This window comes from Pangasianodon hypophthalmus, chromosome 11 (assembly GCF_027358585.1).
Source record: "Pangasianodon hypophthalmus isolate fPanHyp1 chromosome 11, fPanHyp1.pri, whole genome shotgun sequence".
NCBI lineage: Eukaryota > Metazoa > Chordata > Actinopteri > Siluriformes > Pangasiidae > Pangasianodon > Pangasianodon hypophthalmus.
The window spans coordinates 25537738-25562363 of NC_069720.1; the positions used below are offsets into that span (position 1 = coordinate 25537738).

The 24626-nt window shown below is 36.1% G+C and overlaps 1 protein-coding gene across 1 annotated transcript; it reads left to right on the forward strand.

Moving 5' to 3' along the window:
• The first annotated feature begins 4379 nt into the window (after positions 1-4379).
• LOC113547073 (uncharacterized) lies at positions 4380-13364 on the forward strand. The gene is made up of 2 exons (XM_026947277.2): positions 4380-4623; positions 12414-13364. The coding sequence occupies exon 2, from the start codon at positions 12543-12545 to the stop codon at positions 13329-13331; it is 789 nt and encodes a 262-aa protein (XP_026803078.1). The 5' UTR covers positions 4380-4623; positions 12414-12542; the 3' UTR covers positions 13332-13364.
• Positions 13365-24626: the final 11262 nt, after the last annotated feature.

Consider the following 24626-nt stretch of genomic DNA (forward strand, 5'->3'; position numbering starts at 1 on the left):
TGTATAAGAGGTTAGGAGTTTGTAATATAGTAATATATACGTGTGTGTGTATATATATATATATATATATATATAAAAGAAGGACTCAGAGTTCGCAGTCACGTAAATTCTAGCTTAACCCCGTCATGCATTACCTGCTGACTTCCTGTTTGTTTGTTTTTTTTCACTACATAAATATAAGGTTTTATTCTTGAGATGAATAGGTTCTGAGCCCATTCACTGCCTTGCTGTGTGTTTGACTTTTGTCATGTTTGTTTTGGACTGTTCTTTGTAGTACTGGTTTGGCCTTGTTTAGTGTGGATAATCAGGTTTATGACCATCACTTGCCTTAATGGTTATGACTATTGGATTGCAATTATACTTTGTATGCTATGATCTGTATTAAAACCTAATGTACATGGATTGTTACTCTGAAGTTTTGCTAACTTTTACAGAATGTTTGAAGCTTTAGTTCAGTGGCAGCCCCTTCACCTCACTACTCAAGGGGAAACCAAAGAGGTTAAAGTGGAATGAAGCAACATCCAAATTCTTCCAAATTTTAAAAATTTCTTGGACACATTTTCCAGTGCCCCATCACCCAGATTTATCACTGCCATTTGTAGTTTCAGTGGATGCTTCAGAAAGTGGCATAGAGTACCATGGAAATCCCCCAAAGTTACACCTTCTGCTTTCTATTTCAGCTGAAAGCAACTATTATGCAGGAGCCCGTGAGCTGCTAGCAATCGAGGTACCATTAGAGGGATCGCTGGAGGATGCACCCCTTCCTGATCCTGATCCTTGAAATCACCTGTACGTAAAATGAAAAGACTCATGCCAAGCATGTTGGCTCCTTCACACAGTTTACAGCCAATATCTTGTCCCAAAGGAGACTTAGAGCCCCAACCAGAACAAACTGTCCTGCTCCCAGCTTGCACAGTAGTGCCCATTTGATGGGAAATATTGGATAACATCACAAGAGCACAGAACAATGAACCCACACCTTTTGAATGCCTTCCCAAAGAACACTTTTCCCCCTAGTCATTGGTCCCCTAAGACCAATTATTCTAATGGGTCCATGCCTCATTTATCTGGGATTTAGCAAAACTCTATGATTAGGGTAACCTAAGAAATCAAGAATTGATTTTACATCAATATGTTGCTTAAAAGTATAAAACAAAGCTGAACATTTATATCTGCTTTGACCTTATTGAGGATCAAAACCTGGCTTAATATCTTAAAATCAAATAATCATCAGACAGAACTTTAAATATACAAGGTCTTATAATCTAGTGCAAGTGCCCTCCATAAATGAATTTGAAGTAAACAGTTTTTCTGTTGCTTTTTTCAATTCTCATTTGATAGTCACATTCTTTCAATTCTTGTCTTTGATAGTCACACACTGAGACTAGATAGTCCACCCCTGAGAATATCTCTACAAATAGAGATTAGATTGAAAAACTATTGAACATTTCTTTAACTGCTGTAGGTGTTTAGCCACATATTTTTAAAAGTAGGACAAACAGTACAGACAGTGAGTCATAACAACCATAACAACAAACAAGCAGAAAGATTTCCTGCTACAGTCGGGCTCCTGATGGCTGCATCCACCGCCATTTCATGCCTACTGGCCTTGTTCGTACTGTGAGGGTGCTAACTAGTTGGGCAGTGGGAGAAAAAAAGCACAGAAAAGCAGATGGTAAGAAAACAGCTAAATGTACTTAGTCTGAAAATATTTCAACTGCATAAGTGTTAATTGTGTGAACAATTTGATATCATGTAGTGGGGAGGTAACAGCAAGGCTGTTTTTAATCCCACTCCCGCCTGTTCCCCAAGGAATTCTGCTTGCATTTTTCTGTTTTTCAGCGCTAAAAAAAATTAAATAAAATCCTTGCACTGGCGGAGTGAATTCCATTGTGACAGGAGCTGTGTGAGAGGGCACTTTCAGAGCCGCTTTCAAAACCAATTTTACACATCAGCCATGGCCTCAGAGAAGCAATTTTTGCTGCTCATTAATCTGGGAAGGGTTATAAGGCCATCTCCAAACAATTTGAAATTTAGCATTCTATAGTGAGAAGTATAGTATTTACAAAAGGAGAGCCTTCAATTCAGTTGCCAATCTTCCAAGGAGTGGGTGTCCCAGCACAATCAATCCAAATTCAGACCATTTAATGTTCAGAGATATAACGAAAAACCCAAGAGCTACATCATGTGACCTACAGGCCTCTGTAAGCACATTAAATGTTTATCAGAAAATGATTGAGCAAGTATGGTTTTTATGGAAACTCCAAAAAGAAAATGGCAGCCTGTCCTAGGTTTGCAAAATTGCATCTGAAGAGACCAAAGTGGAGATGTTTGGTCATCATGCACAGTGCCACGTTTGGAGAAAACCAAACACAGCGAGTTTATATGACATCAATAAATCATAAGTCATATTTTCAATAACAGGATTTGAAGAAATCTCCAAATTCACCATCAAGATATTCTAACACTGTAATACAGTAGACTGAGTAAAATTCATTACATATTAATATATTTCCATAGCTTTTAATTTCATAAAGCAATAACAACAATAACATGGTTTAGAAAATATTGATTAGTTTTCAAATTCATAACCAATCTTGTCTAAAATTCAGTATGTACAGGTTAAATAAAAATCACAGACACTAAAAGGTAAAGTATTTTATTTCGTGCAGTAGTGATGTAACACAGGATTTAAAAAAAATAACATTAACATCAATCTCTAAAATTATATGAACACAGTACACTAAGTAAAAATCTCTGCACACTCAGCAGTCTACTTCATTCGCTATGGACCTTGGAAGCTGACAAAAATATTTGAATTATATACAGATCACATTAAAAAGTATTCTTTTGTTTTGCTGTGTATTTAATAAATGTACATTTTGGCCAGTGTACCAAAACATGCAATTCAAAAATACAGGTTATGTTTTTGAGATTTAAAAAAAAAAATTCCTCAAGATTTTTTGTAAGTTAGTCAAAAGATGAAGAGTCTGGGATTCCGAGTTATTGTATAGCTATTGTATGTCCACTTATTTTAAGACTGTCCAAATTAACCTGACCCATGTGTGGCTCACTTGGCTATCTTGACAGAGATTCAATTAGAAACCATGTTCACACCATTTGAACTTTATTTTTTATCTGGACTAACATAATGCTTATTTTATTACAATAGTACATTGTATGCAAATATACATCCTAATACTGTATATATTAGTCATGATAATTATATTTTTAAAAACTAGCCAGAGCATATGTCATTTTTGAGGTTAACTTAATGTTTGGTGCTGATCGCACCCTCTTATATGAGGTTACATGAATTAAGTCATGTTATTTCTATCAAGCTGTTTCACTGCAAGGGTTTAGTAACATAAGTTTTGATTCATTTATCAGGCCAAAAAAAAAAGCTGCCAAGTTGAACTACCCCAAGTCACCTGATTTCCCGGTATACCTGAATTCACTCTATATGCATATAATACATATACATACAGTATATAATATGTATAATGTAATAATATAATGCCATTATTGTCACTGATATCTAGGTGACCATAGCAACAGATCTCAGACAGATAGAGTGAGACAGATTATAGTTATAGTTATAGTTTATAGCAAGTTATAGTTTAGGTTGGTTTTGTATTTGGAAAAAAAAAAAAACTGTTATACTGAAAATAAAATTAGGGGAAATTCTAACACCACTAAGGAATTGTTTCTTTCAGGTTCTACATCTACACTTTAGTACTTCATACAAGCTTGTGCATAAGGCTTCAGAATGCATTAAGAGTTAAGGGTTATTTGAGCCATTTAATCTAAATAAATAATATAGCAATCTCAGTGGTGACATTTTTGTCTCTAGAGGGCGTACTCTCCATGCAAAGGTGCACTGTCCTCTTTTTTTGGCCGCATTGTGTAAGTTTATACTGGTCATACAAATCAAGCAACTAAACACCATTTGGGAATTTGAGCAAAATTTGCATTTTCTAACATGCATATTACAGTACAATTACCAATTCACCAAACTGATGAGACAAGAAGGAAGATGAAATATGGCACAAATGTTCACAAATCTTTCCACTTCATTTATAAAGCTAATCAGAAATCAAGAAAAATGCTTGCATCTCTTAAAATGTTCTGCAGAAAATCAGAAGGGTCTTATTTGTCAATAGTGAACTTTATTTCCACGTAGCTCTAATATATATAAGCTCTAAATTTAATGATGAAAGATGTCCATTAGTAGACATGATGAGTGCCATGACACCTTTACCCCACTTTGTGGGCTTTTTCATACACACACACACACACACACACTCACACACACACACATAAAGTTTCAGACATTTGAGCTGATTGTACAGGAGATGTTGAGTGATGGAAGGGCTTGTGGGTAGCATTAATAACACGTAAGAGGCGGACAGACAGATACATAGAACTCATTGCAACACTAACACCAAAGAAGCCACATGCTAATAAGCACATCACCCGATTAACACTCTTTGTCAGGAGCAACACACAGTTCACATTCTGTTAAGAGTGGGTACAGGACCAGCGGCAACTGACATTAGTTGGCTGAAGAACATCCACCTTAATATCGATGTTTGTAACTCAGTGAGGTTTTGTACACAAAAGGTAAGAGTCCATTTTTTATATTTGCAGTCAGATAGTAACATTATTTAAAAAAATTACCCAGATTCACGTGATTATGTTATGCATTATAATAAATATAATAGTATATCTGATTTATTTTATTTTATTTATTTTATTTATGGGTTAAAGATGCTGTGTAGTGGTTTTCTAAGCATTTGTCTATTGTGTAGGACAATGAGATATGAGTAGTGATAAAGATTTTAATAAGAGATAAAAAGAAAATTATTGCAGATTGCTGATTTGTTTTACTTTGATGTCTTGTTCTTTTCATTATGAAATGTGTTTACATAAATCTTTGAAAAGTTTTATTTATAGAGATCCTATGAAACATAATGTTCTGATTTTTTTTTCAACTGTGTTACATTTGCATATTAAATCTGTATCTTCCTATACAACGTTTAAACTTTTGATAAAGTTTAAACCCTCATGTCCCTCTTTTGCTATTCACACAGATATTATGACCAGAGAAATTTATCATTGCAAGTTACAAAGATGTAGAAAAACAACCTGAACATTTTTTCTTCACCCTGCTCACTGCATTGCAAATAATCCACAGCAAGCAAACATCCGTCACCCAAAAAAAAATACAAAGCAAAAGTTGTCCACAAACCAATAATCGATAACCAGCACATCCACTACTGAGACACTTTCAAAGAAAATACCATCGTCACTTTCTAGCTACAGGATGTTCTTTTTTTGTTCAAACCTATCTATAGTAATGTAGAACATACTGTCTCAACAAAAGCAACAGATGTTATGTATTAAAAGAAATAGATGCACAGAAAAAAAGAATAAGCTGCTGGTGCATTTGTCAGGAAATCTTCATCCTGATGTCTCCCCCCAGAAATACAAATGAAATTAAAATTAATTTAAATAAATAAAAATCAATATTGTTTTAATAATGAGTGTTATTTTGTGTTTTGCAGCTTCACTGTTGTGCAACTTATAACATGTAGATTTGTCATATTGCAAAGCATATGACATATGACCAAAAGCAAATTGCAATAGATAATAATAATCAGAAGAAGAAGAAGATAAGAATATTATGAATGTTGAATTAATACCAGTTGGTAATAGACAAAAAATAGATTTGTCATATTGGGTATAATGTATAGCTCATCATGGCTGTACAGGAAGGACAGAAAAGTGAAAGAGAGGGGCAAGAACAGGCTCTTTTGAAGCTGGCACTGTGTGGTAGAGGTGATGGCAGCACAGGTGTATTTTTAGCAGTTCAGCATGTGAGATCTTCTGTTATACTGCATCTACTTGTCATTTTAAGACCTCTCACTCAATCAGTTGGTGAGTAGAGTAGCACAGTAAGACACAACTTGTGAAAAAAAAAACTTTTGTGATGTGAAACTTTTTTTTTTAAACTAATATGCTATACAGTTTAGAGATGAGTACAGTCTTCTGTACATTACCATTTTCTTATTAAACTTTTTTTTACTTTTGTAAAATTCCCCATGCATTTCAAACTCTGGGATCCCAGTTAGCTGCATCTGACTGGGCCAACATTTGGACCAACAGGCCATGCTACATGCTAAGTGCCTCAACGTGTTCCAAGCAAAAAGTCTGTCAGCGTTGTGCAATCATATAGATGGCTGGTATGATTAGTTAGATGATAGTGCTGTCTAAAACATGAAAAACTGCATATGGTTATGATATTTACAAGGTCCAAAAGCTGAGGGCATTTAAATACAATTCACATTTTGCATACATGCAATAGCATGCAAAAGCATGACATCATGGAAATGTGTGAAAAGTGTGAATGTTTATCAACTAGATACTGCTCATAGCAATAACCAAGCTGATGCTACTGCAAAAAAAAGAGCTGCTACCAAAAATACTCAGGCAAAAAAGAGATGATTGATTTTCAAACCTTTATACTGGTTAAAGAAGATATATTTTATATCAGTTTAATTCTAATATAAAATGTTTTCCACATGACGTTATACATTGCTCAATGTAGAATGATCGTACATGTATCTTAGTGGAAGATTGTAAGATCATCTTGAAAGATGTCTGAGATCGAAAGCAGTAGTAGAGAAACAATGAGTAAAAAATAAAATAACAAAAGTGATACTCCAAAACACACCATCCCCTACAACAAGATAAAGATCTATGAAGAAGCCTGTCATTAAAACTGTGATTAAAAAGTCATTGCCTCACATCCTGTTTAGCAGCTCACTCTTGCGAGACTTTATCGTAAGGTTTGTTATATAACAATGAGAACAGATTTTTTATTAAATAGTCTGCTAAAACAGTAAATCATAGAGTTTAAAAGTCATTTAAATAGTGGATACAAACCATTTTATGGGTTTCGTAACCACTTCAAACCCCTCCCCCTCCCCAGTTATGCTGCTAAATAAAGTGACTCATTTCGTGTGTAAGTGACATATAGGGGGGTATTGCATTTTACTGTGGTTAGCAAGGTCCACTTTAAAAGGAAACAAAGCTAACACATTTCTTCACTGAGTCTTAATGTTAATTACAGCAAGTTTTTTGACAGCATGGTATGTGAATATTATGCATTTTGTAGTGGCAATGTTATTTTAAGTTTCTAACTGGGAGTTACTCGATGAATATTATTAAAACCAAAACCGACCCAGACACCCACAGAGCTTCTTATGTCTAACCCATCTGACTGGTGAGTGGATTGGTAGTTAGTCAATAGGGTGAATAGGAAATGTAAAATTTGTGCATGTATGCAGCATTGCAACATAATTTTGTGGCATTTACAGTAGACTGATTAGGCATCTAAGTATTTATTTGATCATTAGATCAGGTATTATAATTGATACACTCTGTATATGGGCCATTACAAAGCTTGTTTTGTATTATAGATTAGAATGCTATGTGCTATAGATTAGAGTGCTATTCTATATAAAAATGTGAATACAATAATACTAGGGTTTTTAATCCTCGGAGGGATGTAACTGAATATGAATACATTGTTTGGGTTGAACAGAATATGTGTTCTAAATGAATATGAGTACAGATCTGAACAGTTGGGTTTATTTATCTATTTATTAATTTATTTGTTAATAAGAAAGCTTGCCAGAAAGCTACATCAAGATCCCACAGGACCAAAAAAAGGCACCTGAGCACAAGGTTTTTGTTTAATGTGGAGCTCGGAGAATGTCTTGTGGAAGCTCAGGGGAATGGTTGCCATGTTTCAGAAAATGCTACTTCAGCTACAACTGAAAAATTGCTCAAAAAGAAACCCTAAATGTTTTGGCATAGGAGAAGATAGAGGTATTGTTCTCCTTTTTTTCAGTCTTTTAACAGTGGCAAGTTAACAGGTTAACAGCGGCACTCATTTCTGATTTGAATGATCTATCTGCAATACGTGGGCATTGTACACAGAACTTGGCAACCCTGCTCACAGAACAAATACCAAGTTCATTAACAGTATAGGAATAGATAATGCACTGTTTGGTTTTAACCGGACTTAAACACTGTCTTACTGAGCCCCAAAATAAAGTCATATGTCTACCATATTCCTGTATAAACACAAGAAATATGCTGTCATATTTTAAACCACTGTTCCGTACAGCTCACACAGAGCGTGCACCGTACCCAGAGCTGCATATCTCAGTACGCTCTCCACAAATATATATATACACATATATATATATATATATATATATATATATATATATATATATATATAGATGTCCAGTAAATGGAATGTATCAAACCTAACCAAATTAAATCTAGGAAACTATTATTAGATGGTTATTGTAGCCTAACTAACAGTTTCTCAATTTGTGAAAGACACCACTGCTTTGAAACAGCTTACTCAGTCACATTATACAGAAGATATCCACAGGGCGTCTGGTTCAGGAGTAAATAAAGTAATGCTCTGCAAATTGTTATTTGTTGTTATAAACAGTGGATGAAAATTTCTTCTTTTCCAGCAGCCCTGTTCAGTGGTGTCCAGTTTCAAGAGCATAGTGGTAAGGTTAACATTAAAAACAAACAAACAACAGCAGATTTCTGGCATAGAATCCACCCACTTTCCTGAATATGAAAACAGATGTGAATATTTTGAGTACTAAACAGATAATGATACAGATAATGGCACTGTGTTACACCCATAAAAGAGATACCAATGGGTATCTGTATGAATACAAAAATGAACACAAATACAGATACATACTTGTGCCCCCTGCTTCCACAGTCTTGTTCATTAATAAATTGAAAATTTTAATCATTGGCAAATTGCTGTGGTATAAGTGCAATATAACACCATTCAGACCGTACCATTATACAAAACAAATTCCACTTTGGGGCAGCAACAGTTACCCCGCTTCATGTCAGGCCATATCATGGCAAACACCTAAACACAGCTATTTATCGTATTACCATACACCCATTAACGTTAACGTATCTATTTCTAGAATTGAAGCGAACCAAGAGTAGCTTCAGTGAAAAAAAGCAGCTTCAGTGTAGTTCGATACTCCTTCTTAGTAGCTTGTAATGTATCTAGCTATGTTGTCAAAATGGTAGCTTAGCTGTAGGTTAGCTATTTTAAATCATGGGTAGCATGTAGCTTGACAAATCACAATGGCGAATTTGGGGGTCTAAGCGTCAATTTACTCAGGGGCTCCATGCACACCAGTCATATTGTTTTATATGTGAGAATTAAACAGAATTAATACTTTAGAATTATCTCGAATTTATACATTATCTTGGTTTCAGAGAATAACTTTTAATAAAGAATAAAATAAAAACAACTGAACAAGAAATATATATACAACAAATTAAATCACTAAACAAGTAAATTATATAAATAACATAAATAAATAATAAAAATTACAATGTACTTAACACTTTTAAATGTCTGCTTCCATGATTTCCTTTACACACACCTTAGCTAACATAATTTAGACCTGACTGGTGGATATATATAAATATATATATAGTCAAGTAGAATTTGACTTAATATGTACCTGCATCACTTTCATTTGGTTCTAACACTGACGATGCCCTGAAATATTTCCTTATAGCACCTGAAAAATGACCATTAGCCCATTAGGGAACTTAGCATGGTTTGAACTAGCATTCAAAAGAATCTTCTTCATTGGTTGTGATCATCTATGTTGCTATAGTTCTCCTTCAATTACATCAGCAAGTGAAGGCAAGAAAGCAGACAAATCCAATGACTAAATCCAGTTAATTAGCAATAGTTTCTTACCAATGATTTGAAACCAGTTTTCCTTTTCTGCTTTTTTCGTTTTCCTCATTTCCCCCCCAGATAGATATGAGGACTTCATGATCATGCTTCTTGGTGATCTTCTGATATGACTTATTTTAGTTTAGTTGCATAAATTGGCATTTTTATTCATTTTATTCTTTTGCAACTGTCTGATACATAAACCGTTTTCCATATGATGTGCACATCTATGTGATGTATATATCTATGATGTGTAGAGCGTGCATATCTATTTTAAAAAATCATGTGGACCTCCTGGTGGTTCAGGAGCCCTAAGCAACCACTTATACCACTTATCACAAGATATGGCCCTGGTAATTTTTAAACTAATGTATTTTAGCACCGTTGGGGGCTAGTGGGCAGGTAGACTAGGAAAGAGAGGATGCACTCACTGGCCACTTTAACAGGAACATCTGTACACTTGCTCATTCATACAATTATCTGATCAGTGATTCATCACAATGGGGAAACATAACAGTCTCTAGAGTTTACACAGAGTGGTTGAAAAAACATATCCAGCAAGCTTCTGTTCTGCACCTTCTTAATGAGAGAGGTCAAAGGAGAATAACCAGACTGCTTTGAGCTGACATGAAGACTACGTAATTCAAATAACCACTCTTTGCAACCAGGATGAGCAGAAAAACATCCCAGAACACATTGAACCTGAATGTGAATGGGCTACAACAGCAGAAGACCACATCAGGGTCCACTCCTGTTAGTCAAGAACAGGAATCTGAGGCTACAGTGAGCACAGGTTCACCCAAACTGGACAGTTGAAGATTGGAAAAATGTCACCCAGTCTTTTTAAATTTTCAACTGTCCAGTTTAGATGAACCTGTGCGTGTACTTATTCACCCTAGTAAGAAATAAACATTTTTCCAGAACAGGTTGGTTGGATTCCTTTGCATTTTTGTTGTTGTTCTCATGAGAATGATGTTTTGTTAGAGGAAAGGTTTGAATTGTTTAAGGAAATTTTAATCGCTGCTGTCTGTCTGTGTAATGTACATATTGCACAATCATTATTTGTCCATTCTGTTTCAGAGGGTAGGGGGTGAACCCAGGGTGTATGAAGTGTTTTAACAAGTCTCAAACAGGTTCCATGAGAAATGGTTTCTGGTGCCTCATGCTAGTTTGATGAAACAGATTAAAGAGAATTGTACTACATGCTATCTGTTTATTGAGACAGAAAACATAGTCTTCTCTCAGTTCCAAAATTAGGACAATGTGCTAATGCTATGAGAAATGAAGGAAGTATGGGCCACCAACTTCCATTTCTCATATGCTCTACCATTTGGGTCATAAGTTCACATACACCTTATATGCACCTTAGAGGGATTATAAAAATTGCATTTGGTTTTTTATGTAGTACTGCCCTGAATAAGTTATTTCATATAACATATTTACATATAGTCCACAAGACACAATAATAACTAAATAAATAAATAAATAATAATAATTTACACAAATGAACCATTTCAAAAGTTTACATCTGCTTGGTGCTTAATACTGTGTGTGTTACCTGGATGATCAGTGACTGTTTTTATGTTTTGTGATAGTCGTTCATGAGTCCCTTGTTTGTCCTGAGCAGTTAAACTGCCTGCTGTTCTTCAGAAAAATCCTCCAGGTTCTGCACATTCTTTTTCTTTTACAGAATCTTCTACATATTTGACCCCTTTCCAACAGCGGCTATATGATGTTTTAGATCCATCTTTTCACACTGAGGACAACTGAGGGACTCGAACACAACTATTACAAAAGGCCCAAACATTCACTGATTCTCAAGAAGGCAACACAATACATTAAGAGCCAGGGGGTGTAAACTTTTGAACAGGATGATCAGTGTAAATTGTTATTATTTGTTTAAAGATCTTTTTTTTTTTCATTTAGTTACGTAAGAAGCTACGTACATGTTTTACATGATTTACATGTTTCCCAGAAGACAAAATAATAACAATTTACACCAAATATCCTGGTCAAAAGTTTACAAATACAAGTCTATGTATTTCCTCCTTGTGTTGTTTATGTATGTCTGTGTGATTCAGTCTGTGAGATTAATGAAATGTTCAGTGTGTTAGGTTATGTTTAAGTGTAGAAAAAGCATTAATTAGCTGCATTCATAATTATGTCATTGGAAGTTCCTCACAAGGTGTGTGTGCAGTACAAACTAGTAATAAGCCATTGCAACCTGTATTCACAGAAAAGCTGTAATGCTGTGAGCTGTTCAGATGACTTATCACGCACTTTCTCAAACCACAAGGGGAATTTCTTTTTTTTTTTCATTGCATTTCTTTGCTCATGAAGGACCATTACGGGAACATACAGGTTAGACCTAACCTTATGAAGCTTAACCTTATGAAACCAAAGCCCCACCAAGGCTTTGGCAAATTTAATGGTCTTTAATAAGCACTGAATTGCATATAGATTGGAAATTTCTGCATCCATAGAATTCAATATCCTGTATCACTGCTCTGTCCTCATTTAGGATACACACATTTATGTTATAAAAAACATGTTATATTATTTTAAAAAGTATGTTTTCATGTTTTTATTATAGGTTTGCATACTGAGAGGTTGACTGAGAGTCTCAGCACAGGCTTTCTCCAAGTACCACTTACAAATGTACTGACAGATAGCAAGCACTTCTGAAGCAGAGGAGTTCTTCAATCTGCCATTGTTGGAAAGGATGCAGTCTGCATTCTCAAGCCCCAGGAGGGATGCTGAGAAAGAGTCTGAGGAGCCATCTCATAGAGGTCTAGGCTTGCGTCGCAAACGTGAATTTACACCAGAAGAGAAAAAGGATGCCTCTTACTGGGAAAAACGTCGCAAGAACAATGAGGCAGCCAAGCGTTCAAGAGAGAAGCGCAGAGCAAATGACTTCATGCTGGAGACACGGCTAGTGGCACTGAGTGAGGAAAATGCAGCTCTACGAGCTGAGCTACTGGCTTTGAACCTTCGATATGGCCTGATCAGCTCTAATTGTCCTTACACATCACATCAGAGGAGCTTCCTTCAGATGCATTCATACTTTGCTCAAACATCAAACAACTACCCAGACAGAGAGCTTTGGGAAAGGGACAAAATGAGTCAGGAGTCTTCCCAATGGCCTGGATACCAGCAAGCAACTGAGGCCATAGCAGCTCATTATGGCTCAAACTTTGTTGCCTCACACTCCTTCCCCATCAACAGGGCCTATTCTTACCTTCCGGATGTACCGAGTTTTGTTCCGTCTACAAGCACACCCGTGGTCTTAGCTCCTGTGTTCCCACCACTGGCTGCCTCTTTTCCAGAAATTCCAGTGTTAAATCCAGTGAATCAGAGAACAACAATACACAAGGAGGTTGAGCAGCAGCCACCAGCCAATAGCAGTGCTATGCTGCCTCACAAGCTCAGGCTAAAGAATCCAAGATCAGCAAAGAAAAAAGAAGACAGAATCTCACCTACATCCCCACTCTCAATATATGTATCCGGCTAAAGAAAGATGCCTGATAAATGCTACATGGTAACATTTCAATGTAAACCCTTGGTTTGAAATAAAAAAAATTTAAATCTAAAAAAAGGATGAATTGCACAAAGCCATATACCATCACTTTCAAAATTTTTAATTTAAATTCAGAAAAAATCACAAAAATCAAAAAATGTTCAGGCAGATGAGAGAATGGAATGGAATTAAATATCAAACTTTTTGATGAAAGGCAGCACAGTGTCATGATGAGTATCACTGATGCTTCAGAAATCCAGAGTTCTATGTTCAATCCTGAGTTCAGGTTAGTGTCTGTTTGGACTTTCCAAGTAGTTTCATTTGGGTACCCTGGTGTCCACTGTCTGTCAAAAAACGGCAAGTCTGAATTGTGTAAATGAAGTGTGAATGAGTGGGAGTGTGTGTGATCCTATTCCTTACAGGGTTTAATCCTGCCTTGCACCCAGGCTCTGGATCCACTAAAACCCTGGCCAGTTAGTGAAATAAATGAATCAACTTTTTGATAATATTGCTGTGTAAGAAGATCACCACCAAACTATCATTTTGTTTAAACCACCTTTTAAATACTCTAAATTTTGAAAATCTAACCACGGAATAGGTATAAGTGAATTGAGAAATGTTTATTATTACATACTCGGTGAATTGAGAAGTATTATTGGAACAATTGGAACAAATAGATATAAACAAACAGGTTAAAATATTGTCACTCTAAATAGGCACATATAGCATCCAAAATAGTTCTGTTTTACAGTTAATATTAGCACTGACTATGAGTCTTTTATCTATATGCTTAACGGGTTTACCCTCCAAGTGTGCCTGCCATTAATAGAGCACTCATTTAGAGTCGCAGTAGGATTTGACAGCAACCAATTAATTAGATTTACATTTCCTTAATTAAAAAGGTATTTGGTGTAATTTTGGTTCGTCTCTTAAACTAATAGTGATTATACTGCCTAAGAAGGTCCGGGTGTTCAAAAACGTTTGACTGATAGTGTAGGACAAGTATTTCAGGCAGCTTTAGACATCTAATGGCTAAATTCTAGGTTGCAAATGGCAAGTTGCTAGTCATCTATTGAACTGCAACAGGAACTGTAGATAGGAACTTTTTCTTTCCTTCATTAAAAAAAGATGATTTAATCTGCTATTTGAATTCACACGAATGTCTATGTTTATCCCAGTAGTTCCTTAGATGTTTTTATTCTTGGACCACACCAAATGGGTGCTATTGCTGGTCTGAAATATATAATAAATGTGCAAAAAATAAAATCTATTTGACTCCTGGTATTATTTGCAGGATTCAGAATTTCAGAACATGGGTAAAAGACATATAGAGAGATACGACCATTATTACATCCAACAAATGTGGGGTGGATAGTCGTCTGCTTTCTAATGCATTTGATGTATTTGTCTTGTCTTTACTTTTATTTGCAATCTTTTTTTACAGACTTGGCTATGAGGAAGTTAGAGAGAATCAATAGTTTTTGCTAGCAGTAATAAAGCAACAGGAATCAACAGGCTGTATTGTGGTTTAGTAGTGTTAAGAGAGTGGCTACAAGTGAAGTTTCAGTGGCATGACGAGGTGTGTGACTATGTGTGCGTTTGTGCATGTGTGCTTGGTGGGGGTCTTGGGGATGAGGGGGGTGGGGGGAGGACATGTTTCTCAGCAGTTATGAGTCACCAGCCACCAAAACAACACACTGCACACTAGCAAAAAGACAGGCAGTCTCCACTAACTCAGGTTTCCCTCAGTAGATCTTTGATTTATTGTGAAGGTGACTAATTCATTGTGATAATAAGAACAGGATGTGCTGTTTCAGAATGCAAACACTGATTAGAACTAGCCTGGTGAATATATGGCCTGGTGAATATATGAATTTACTGGTTTTCAGAGTTATTGGTAACACTGTTTTATAATATATGTACTTAACTATGCAAGAACTAAGGAACAAATGAGTGGTTTGCATGTTACTCCTGTTAACTACTAGTAAGAGCTACTAAGAGCTACTAGTTAATTATTAAAGTAAGTATGTTAGGAGGATTTTACTATTAAGCAGTAATTAAAGAGTCTTTCACTTCCCCTGCAGAACTACTAGTTCACTTTATTGTTTATACTCGTAACATATTCACTGTCCATAGAGTTAAAATACATGCCAAGTAACACTCTTAAGTGTGCTGGCCGTGGTGCTCTCTGGGAAATAATTAAAAACAATTAAATAATAAGCTCAACTAGCAATAATATTAGCACACTGTTTGCTCTTGTCAAATAAACCACAGAAGATGAAGGTGAAGGTATTATTATTAATAATAATAATAATTATAAATATAGCTGCAGCGACAATCTGCAATGGTCAAGTACCGTGTGCAGACTGAACCAAAAGTAGCTAGTTCTCACTATCTTCCATACGACACGAAAGCAACCACAGATGAATACACTATTAAAGGTTTGTGACAGTAGCTTAATGCTAAAACTGTGAAATGTGTTCTGCAATGTGATTGACTGATGGCTGCTATGTTTTTAAAGTAATGCGACCCCAGTAAAAATCCTTTCACAGATTAGCACAACCATACCGTAAAACAGATTTTAGCTTGATTGGATTTATGGCTTGTAAAAAATCCATAAGATGAAATGTGTTTTCTTAAACAACCATTGTAGCAGTGCATCATGACTCTGGTACTGTATGGTTAAAAAGCTAAATGCACTCACTGGACTCAAGCACATTAGACACCATTTTCCCTTTTCCTAGAATCATCCTATTTGACTTTCAAAGTGGGTTATTGGTGTTAATCAATTCAGGTAAAATGTCCCTAAACCTCGCTCTATGCATGTACATAATTCTGGATAGCTTCACATACAAAAAACCCACAGATTTTTAGACAGAATTTGAGTTTAACACACCTGATTTATACAGATTATTAGGATCCGTATAAATCAGGTGTGTTAAACTCAAATTCTGTGCTGCAGAGAACCAATGTCCATAGACACTCTCTCTCTCTCTCTCTCTCTCTCTCACACACACACACACACACACACACCAGGGGCCAAAGGTCCGCCATTTTCTGAGTATGCAGTATTTGGTAGGCTATATTTCTTCCCTAAATTAGACAAATAACTTGACAAAGTTTTCAATTTTGACGTATGTATATATGCTTTTTTTGTTACAGTGCTCCTATGGGCCAATTGTTATGAAATTTGAGGTGGCCAGAGAGTGTCCAACTGACTATGTATTATAAAGTTTGTAGAAATTTGACTTTGCATTCAGAAGATACAGCTCTTTTAGTATATACATGCAATGGCTTAAGATTTCATTGACTTATAGCGGTCAAACAGTTTGGCCAATCAAAAATGTTTTAGTATGTTTTTGTCATCAACCTCTCTACTTGCTACTTTTTATACTTTATTCTGATGAATGACCTAGGACTCATTAGACATTAGACTCTTTTCAAAGTGCTAGCATAACACACTTGGAGCAAATTACTATCTTCCCCCTTCCAGATACATGAGTTCACAGATGACAGTGACAGTTTAATAGTAGGAACGTTGGGCCTCATTTGTCAATATTTTAGTGGGTGGGTGTAAATGTTTGTGTAAACCACACCAAACTAAATCTTTTTGCCGGATTTAGAAAAGTGTCGGAAACGCTGATTAATTTCATACTTGCTTGTGTATCACCCGTAAATCACCCGTAAATTACCAAGTGCATGCACAACAGACCTGATTTGCATGTAGTGATGCCCACAAAACTCCATAAAAGTTCAAGTGCAGAGACAGCTGTGAGCAGAAAATGAACAATCAGGGTAAAGCTTGAAAAATAGGACTGGAAATTATTTTGACTCACTATGCCATCGAAGTATTTAATAATATATTATATTAATAATAAAAAGTGTTCACTTTTTAAATCTTCTGTTACCTGAGGCATTTGTTTACATACGGCGCTATTTGTCATAATTGAATAATTAGTTTTATTTGTTTTAATTTATGGATTTGTGTTGGCTTGCTTTCCTTATTTTTCATACTGTTTAATTAATGCCAATAATATAAAATGACTGGTTTTCACAGAATATTCAATGGTACTCTTAGTCCCTGACCTAGTGAACTAGCGTGAGGTTGTGTTTTTGCTAGAGTCTCTAAAGCTCTTCTGTAAGTCGCTCTGGATAAGGGCATCTGCTAAATGCTGTAAACCTAATAAAAATAAGCAATTTAAACTCAACAATATATTCCAGCTATAAAAGTGGAAAAAGTGTTACAAAACAAAAGTTTTGTAACACTTTACAATAACAGAATGTTAACAGAGCATGCACTAGTACTACAATGGGATCTGAAGAGAAATGGATGGAGAATGACACAAAACAGGTTGAGATGAAATTATTGGTGTTTATCTTTCTACGTTCAATAAGGAGGATTAATGTCATTTATGAAAGTAATCCAGTGCCATCCAGTGATGTTTGTGTACGCAGCTGCATATAGCAAACTATATAAACAATTTGAAATTATGCACATTTAATTCATATTCTTTCTTATAGAGCATGTTTGTTTTAGTTTATACCTACATGTTAAACACGTACTAACGTGTACTTTTAAGGTGGTCGTTATTCATGCATGAATTCATAAGACATCGTAGTTAAGATTAGCTCTTCATTAGTTCATGATTAGTACATGTCTTAACTCATCATTAGTTTATATTTAAGTAAGTGATAATTCAGGTATTAGTGCATGATTATTCATGTAAAGTTACTGTAAAGTGTTACCCTTTCTTAGGTTTACATTAGTTAGTCTTCTTATGCATAAATTTACACAGATGCAGGAGCAGGATATGAACATTTTTCTGAATTTACAGGATTTTCAGGAATACAAAATATTTTGTGTAAACACTCATACTATCGCATCTAGTGTAATGAATGAGGCCCATTGTTTGTAATTGCATCCAGCAAACAATATGAAAACCATTCATGGGCTGGCTCATCTCTCATCATTAGGCCATATTGGGTCCCATCTTGGCTTTTTTTCCCCCCTCAATGTATTGTGTAACATATTAAACATACTGTGTTTTTTCTAATCCTCACATATTCTAGGATGCAGAAATGATTATAAAAAAAATCGTTATATAAAAACTTTCTAGATATCAATTTCTAATGCATATATGTTAATGTATTGAGTAACCAAATACATCACCTAACTGAGTGACTCAGGCTAGGTATAATAGTGCTCAAGCTAGCTATAATGTTTATTTAGTGCTTTCAGTTTTCAGTTTTCAGTTGTTGATTACTTCAAGTTATCTTTTTTTAAAACCTTTTGAAATATTTCAGGTTTGACTTGTCATCAGGGCACACATTGTACCTAATTCTACTGTTTTTAATATTGTTGATTTATTAAATCCATTGTCCTGTTTGATTATTTCATTTTGCTCTTAATTTGTTACACTTTAATTCACATTCTTTATCTGTCTGCACTAAATTTGTTCGCATTTGTATGTGTAAAGTGTAGAGAAAGTTTTGCCCAGCTTGTTTCTTAACACTGAATCTGTGAGGCTAATTCTTTACTGGGTATGACTAATATCAATGAGAATGGATCCAAATGAATATGTTTACCAAAGGTAATTTTCATTTCACAAATAATACTCAACCAGTACTTCTGTATTATGCGGCAAGACCGTAAACAGTGTGTGACACAACCAATTTCAGTTTTACATAGCAAACAGAGAGGTGACAATGAGGAATTGAAAGTATGTTGTCATTTAAGAGCTATATGCAACCTATGTATCATCTTCAGCTGAATTCCTTTACTTTGAATACAAATTAATATATTCTTAGCATACCTCCAAATGTCCTCCCATGTTTCATCATCAATTGAAATCGATAATTCTCTTCTTTGTGTTGTAGATCCTAGATGTTGACTTAAAATCAAAGTTCCCTAAATAACTGCATAATCTGTAGCTTTTTCTTTTTTAGGGCCATGTAAGAATTCAGATGAGTCAGCTTCTACTCCATCTGCTGCAGTATATAAGCTGCACCAGCTGCTGCTCCACCCAATACGAGTGTAGGAGTTACTGTTCCACCGGTGACCAGTGTAGGAGTTACTCCTCCACCAGAGATTATTTCAGCAGTTACTGCTGCAGCAGAGATTATTGCAGGAGTTACTACTCCACCAGTGACAACTGCAGGAGTTACTGCTCCTTCAGGGAGCAGTGTAGGAGTTACATTGGTCACTGGTGGAGCAGTAACTCCTACATTCCTCCCTGGTGGAGCAGTAACTCCTGCACTGCTCTCTGGTGGAGCAGTAACTCCTGCAATTGTCACTGGTGGAGCAGTAACTCCTGCAATAATCTCTGCTGCAGCAGTAACTCCTGCAATGATCTCTGCTGCAGCAGTAACTCCTGCAATAATCTGACCACTGTAGTAGTTATTGCTCAACGAATGATCATTGTAGGACTTACTGCTCCACCAGTGATCATTGTAGGAGTTACTGCTACAGCAGACACCAGTGTAGGAGTAACTGCTCCACCAATGATCATTGTAGGAGTTACTGCTACAGCACACACCAGTGTAGGAGTTACTGCTACAGCACACACCAGTGTAGGAGTAACTGCTCCACCAATGATCAGTGTAGGAGTTACTGCTACAGCACACACCAGTGTAGGAGTTACTGCTACAGCACACACCAGTGTAGGAGTTACTGCTACAGCACACACCAGTGTAGGAGTAACTGCTACAGCAGACACCAGTGTAGGAGTTACTGCTACAGCAGACACCAGTGTAGGAGTTACTGCTACAGCACACACCAGTGTAGGAGTAACTGCTACAGCACACACCAGTGTAGGAGTAACTGCTCCACCAATGATCAGTGTAGGAGTTACTGCTACAGCACACACCAGTGTAGGAGTAACTGCTACAGCACACACCAGTGTAGGAGTTACTGCTCCACCAATGATCAGTGTAGGAGTAACTGCTACAGCACACACCAGTGTAGGAGTAACTGCTACAGCAGACACCAGTGTAGGAGTTACTGCTACAGCAGACACCAGTGTAGGAGTTACTGCTCCACCAATGATCAGTGTAGGAGTTACTGCTCCACCAATGATCATTGTAGGAGTTACTGCTCCACCCTTGACTAGTGTGGGAGTTACTGCTCCACCAATGATCTTTTTAGAAGTCACTGTTCCACCAGTGACCAATCTAGGCGTTACTGCTCCACCAGACATTATTGCAGGAGTTACTGCTCCACCAGAGACAGTTGCAACAGCTACCCTCCACCAATCATGGAAACACTGCCATGCACCACTGTTTACACATGGAAGGTTTGTGGGAGGGAATTAATTAGAAATAAATACCTTATTTGCAATAAACTAATGAACAAATGCAGCCTGAAATAATACAATGAGTGCAAGCACACAATGCAGAAAATATAGAACATTCATGCCAAAATGCCAACATACCCCAAGTGCATTGATATCAAAATCTTCAAAATTTTCAAAAATTTGTAGGGAATTATATTGCATTGCAGGGATGGAAAATATCTCAGTAAAATACCTTTGAAAATGTTTTTGTATACTGGAGTAAGGAAAGACTGGTATAAAATGATACATCTGCTTTGCCTTCATAGAAGGTAAAGGTAAGATTGAGGGAAGTTTCACTAATTTGTTAACATTAGTTAGCTAAATTAACCCTTTTCTTTGCTACTGCCAGTTCAGACTAGCATCAGTTTAGACTAGACAGCCAGTCAAATTCTAACTAATGGTAAATATTGGTCATTTACATAATATTAGATGATGTTAGTCATGCCTATGACCAGCAAACTGAAAGCTGAATGATCTTTTTAGGCAAAACTGTATAGCTGCTGAACAGTTTTAGGCAAGTAAAAGTTTTTGGTTTTAATACTTGAATACATTAAAAATAAGCAACTTTTTTACTTTCACTTGAGTACATTTTTGGCTGGACACTTCCATTTTTAACTGAATAAGATTTTGATGGTTTATTTATACTATAACTTAAGTATAATTTCTCACCCTTGATGTGTTGTTTAAATCCAATGAGTGCTAGGTCAACATCAGACTAGCACAGAGGAGTGGTATGATGTATTATCACTGCATACACATCACTGCAAACAAATCAAGTTACTGTACTTCCATACAAGCAATGTCTCTGACAGAAGGGGTATTGACACTATCAGCTGATATTCACATTAATGTAAAATCTTGCCAACCTCTTCCGACCACCAGAGGCCAGCCTCACGTGGGTTTTTAACACCAGTTTCCAGTTTAATAATTATTAACAGCTATTGGTCTAAAACTGAGGTGACATAGGGTGCTGCAGCACCGCAAATGGATGATATTGATGAAACTCTGTGAGCTTGAACACACCGATATGTACAATTATACGAGAATTGTGCGACATGCTCATGCTTTTTGACTGGATGTCAGACAGCAGTAAGAGGAGTGATCACAAAATTTGTTATTTAATCATTTGAGGCACAATCTACTATCAACAATTTATGCTATATTTAAAAAAAATTGCAATACAATACCTTTACACTGATGATTAAAATAACATGTTAGTAATAGGTGGAAATGATAGTTTATCTTACAAAACCAGATTTACCATTCTTTTTCTCCTCCTGCAATAAACCTCCAGTAATTCGTCAGCATTCACCTCAGTATCCACCTTTATCTCCACCTTACAGCGGATATAAAAAGTCTGCAAATGGCAGGGTTTTGTGATGTGAAAAAAAAAAATGAAACCAAGATAAATCACATCAGATTTTATGTGAGATCACCTTTAATGTGATACAGTAACCAACACAATTCAAGTGAAAAACAGAAACGTTTTATGGAAAAAGAAAAAGAAAAAACTTAAAATAACTTGGTTACACCCTTTAACTAATACTATACCTTTTGCTTGTAAAACAGCACTCAGTCTTTTTGGGTAAGAGTCTACCAACTTGAGCACATCTTGATTTTTTTTTTTTTATTCCAATTGAGGGGATGCAAGGGGGTCTTCTGTACACAGCCCTCTTCAAGTCATTCCACAGGTTTTCAATAGGATGTGGGCTATTTAGAGACTGGGCAATTCTAAAATATTAAAACCATTACTTTGTTGACTTGAATTTGTGCATTGTGTCCATGATACCCTCTATGTCTCTCAGCTGAAGAGAAGCTGGAGCTGATGCTGCTACCACCATGCTTCACTGTGGGTGCAGTGTTCTTTGGGTGATGAGCTGTCTTGTTTTTGCACCAAACATATGTTTTAGAATAATGCCTAAAAAGTTCTACCTTGGTCTCATCAGACCACAATACATTTTGCCACAAGTTTTGGGGTGATTTAGGTGGCTTGGGTGTTTTTCTCATGAGAAAGGTCTTCCAGCTTGCCAAAATACCCCATAGCCCAGATCTAAAGAACATAAGAGATTTTTGTCACATGCAGGGAGTGACCAGTGCTTGCCAGATATTCCTGCAGCTCCTTTAATGTTGCCTTAGATAAGTTTTCTTTTTGTCCTTTCATCAATTTTGAACAACATCCTGTTCTTAGTAGTGACACTCTGGTGACCTATTTTCTCCACTTGTTGATAATGGCCTTCACGGTGTTCCATGGTACGATGTTTTGGGAATTCCTTTATACCCCTCTCCTGATTGATACTTTTCCACAGTGAGGTCTTTGTAAGCTCTTTGTGGAGCATGGCTTCAGCAGTCAGATGAAACCAAGATGTCATCAAATAAAATCCTACAGAAATAGGCTAGTTTTATTTGGGGTTAATCAGAATCACTTTATTGATGACAGGTGTAAGATCATTATGTTTGAACATGAGGTTGTATGTGATTGGTTAATTCTGAGCACAGTCACATGCCCCATTATAAAAGGGTGTGCAAACTTACACAACCAGGCTAAATGTTTTTATTGGTTTTTTCACTTGGATTTTGTTGGATTCTATATCACATTAAAAGTGGGGGAAAAAAAGATCTGGCATGATTTACTTTGGTCTCTTTTTCATCACAAAAAACTACATTTTTTAACATGAGTGTGCAGACTTTTTATATCCACTGTAGCTCCATCTCTTGAATCTATTTTCATTAATATACAAAACCTAGTGCTATGTACAGATCTTTAACTAAGGCAATAATTTGTTGCTAAAAACAATTAATGTTTAGTTAATGTTTCAGTATTTACATACTTCAAGTACTGGCATATGGTCAATTCATATTTTCTGTAAACCATTATGTATTGCCCCTTATAATTAATAATATATTTTTTTTAATTGATAGAGCCATTGAGAGAGGTAGAGCTAACGAAAGAGGGGCAAATATGCCCAATAGTACAGAAGATAGACTATGAGAATATAGGCAAAGAATTAGAGAGGACCCAGTATGTCATCAAGAAATGCAAAGCAAAAGTAAGAGAGCTAAATTTAAATGCATTAAAGACTTGTCAGAAAGGGAACAGAGATTCACTTACACACTAAATGGAAAGAAAGTCAAAGAAACCAACGCACAGTGAGCCTTTCGCCAAACAACCACTCCACCAGGTACAAGTGAGAGGGAACATACACCAGAGTATATTCTGGTCCTTCTCTGATTAAGTGAGACTACCAGGAAAATAAGACAATTATCAAACCAGTTACAGAAAATGAAGAAGAGGGTTTCCAGATACAAAAAGAGATTGCAGAGATTTAAAGCAAAAAAACACAGATATCCCCAGTATCCAGAACAAAAAGACAAGTGAGAAGGTCAAAGTTCCTGATTATGTCCAAAAGTTCATAACACACTCATTAGCCATCTGGGGCAGATGTACAGCTCAAAAATCTTAAACCAAATATATATGGATATGGATACATATAAATGTAAATTACCCTGCTGAAGAAATACAGACTCCTTATATCTATAGCCAAACAAGCTGTGGGCATTACACAGACTTTATAAAAAAAATATATAATGACATGCATCTTACAATATCATTGCTGCACAAGAGAGATTCTGAAAATGGTGACAAACTTTCTGAATCAAGATGACAATAGTCGTCTCACAGCAGGGAAAAAGAAACAATCACATAGTTTGGGAAGAAAAAAGCAAAAAAAATATATTCTTCATTGGCTACATTTCCATGCATATCAAATTCTTCTTAAGGTTATTTTCTGGGTGCAGCTGTATTCCAAATACAATATTTATATGCGCATAGGCATCGGAATATTCCTGTATACATGGTTGATGTAAATATGCCCGAGTTGCCATTCCTAAATACCTAGCCTACAGCTAAGCGTCTGTTAGCACCCACAATTCCTTGCGGACTGAGCATGTGCATATCTCT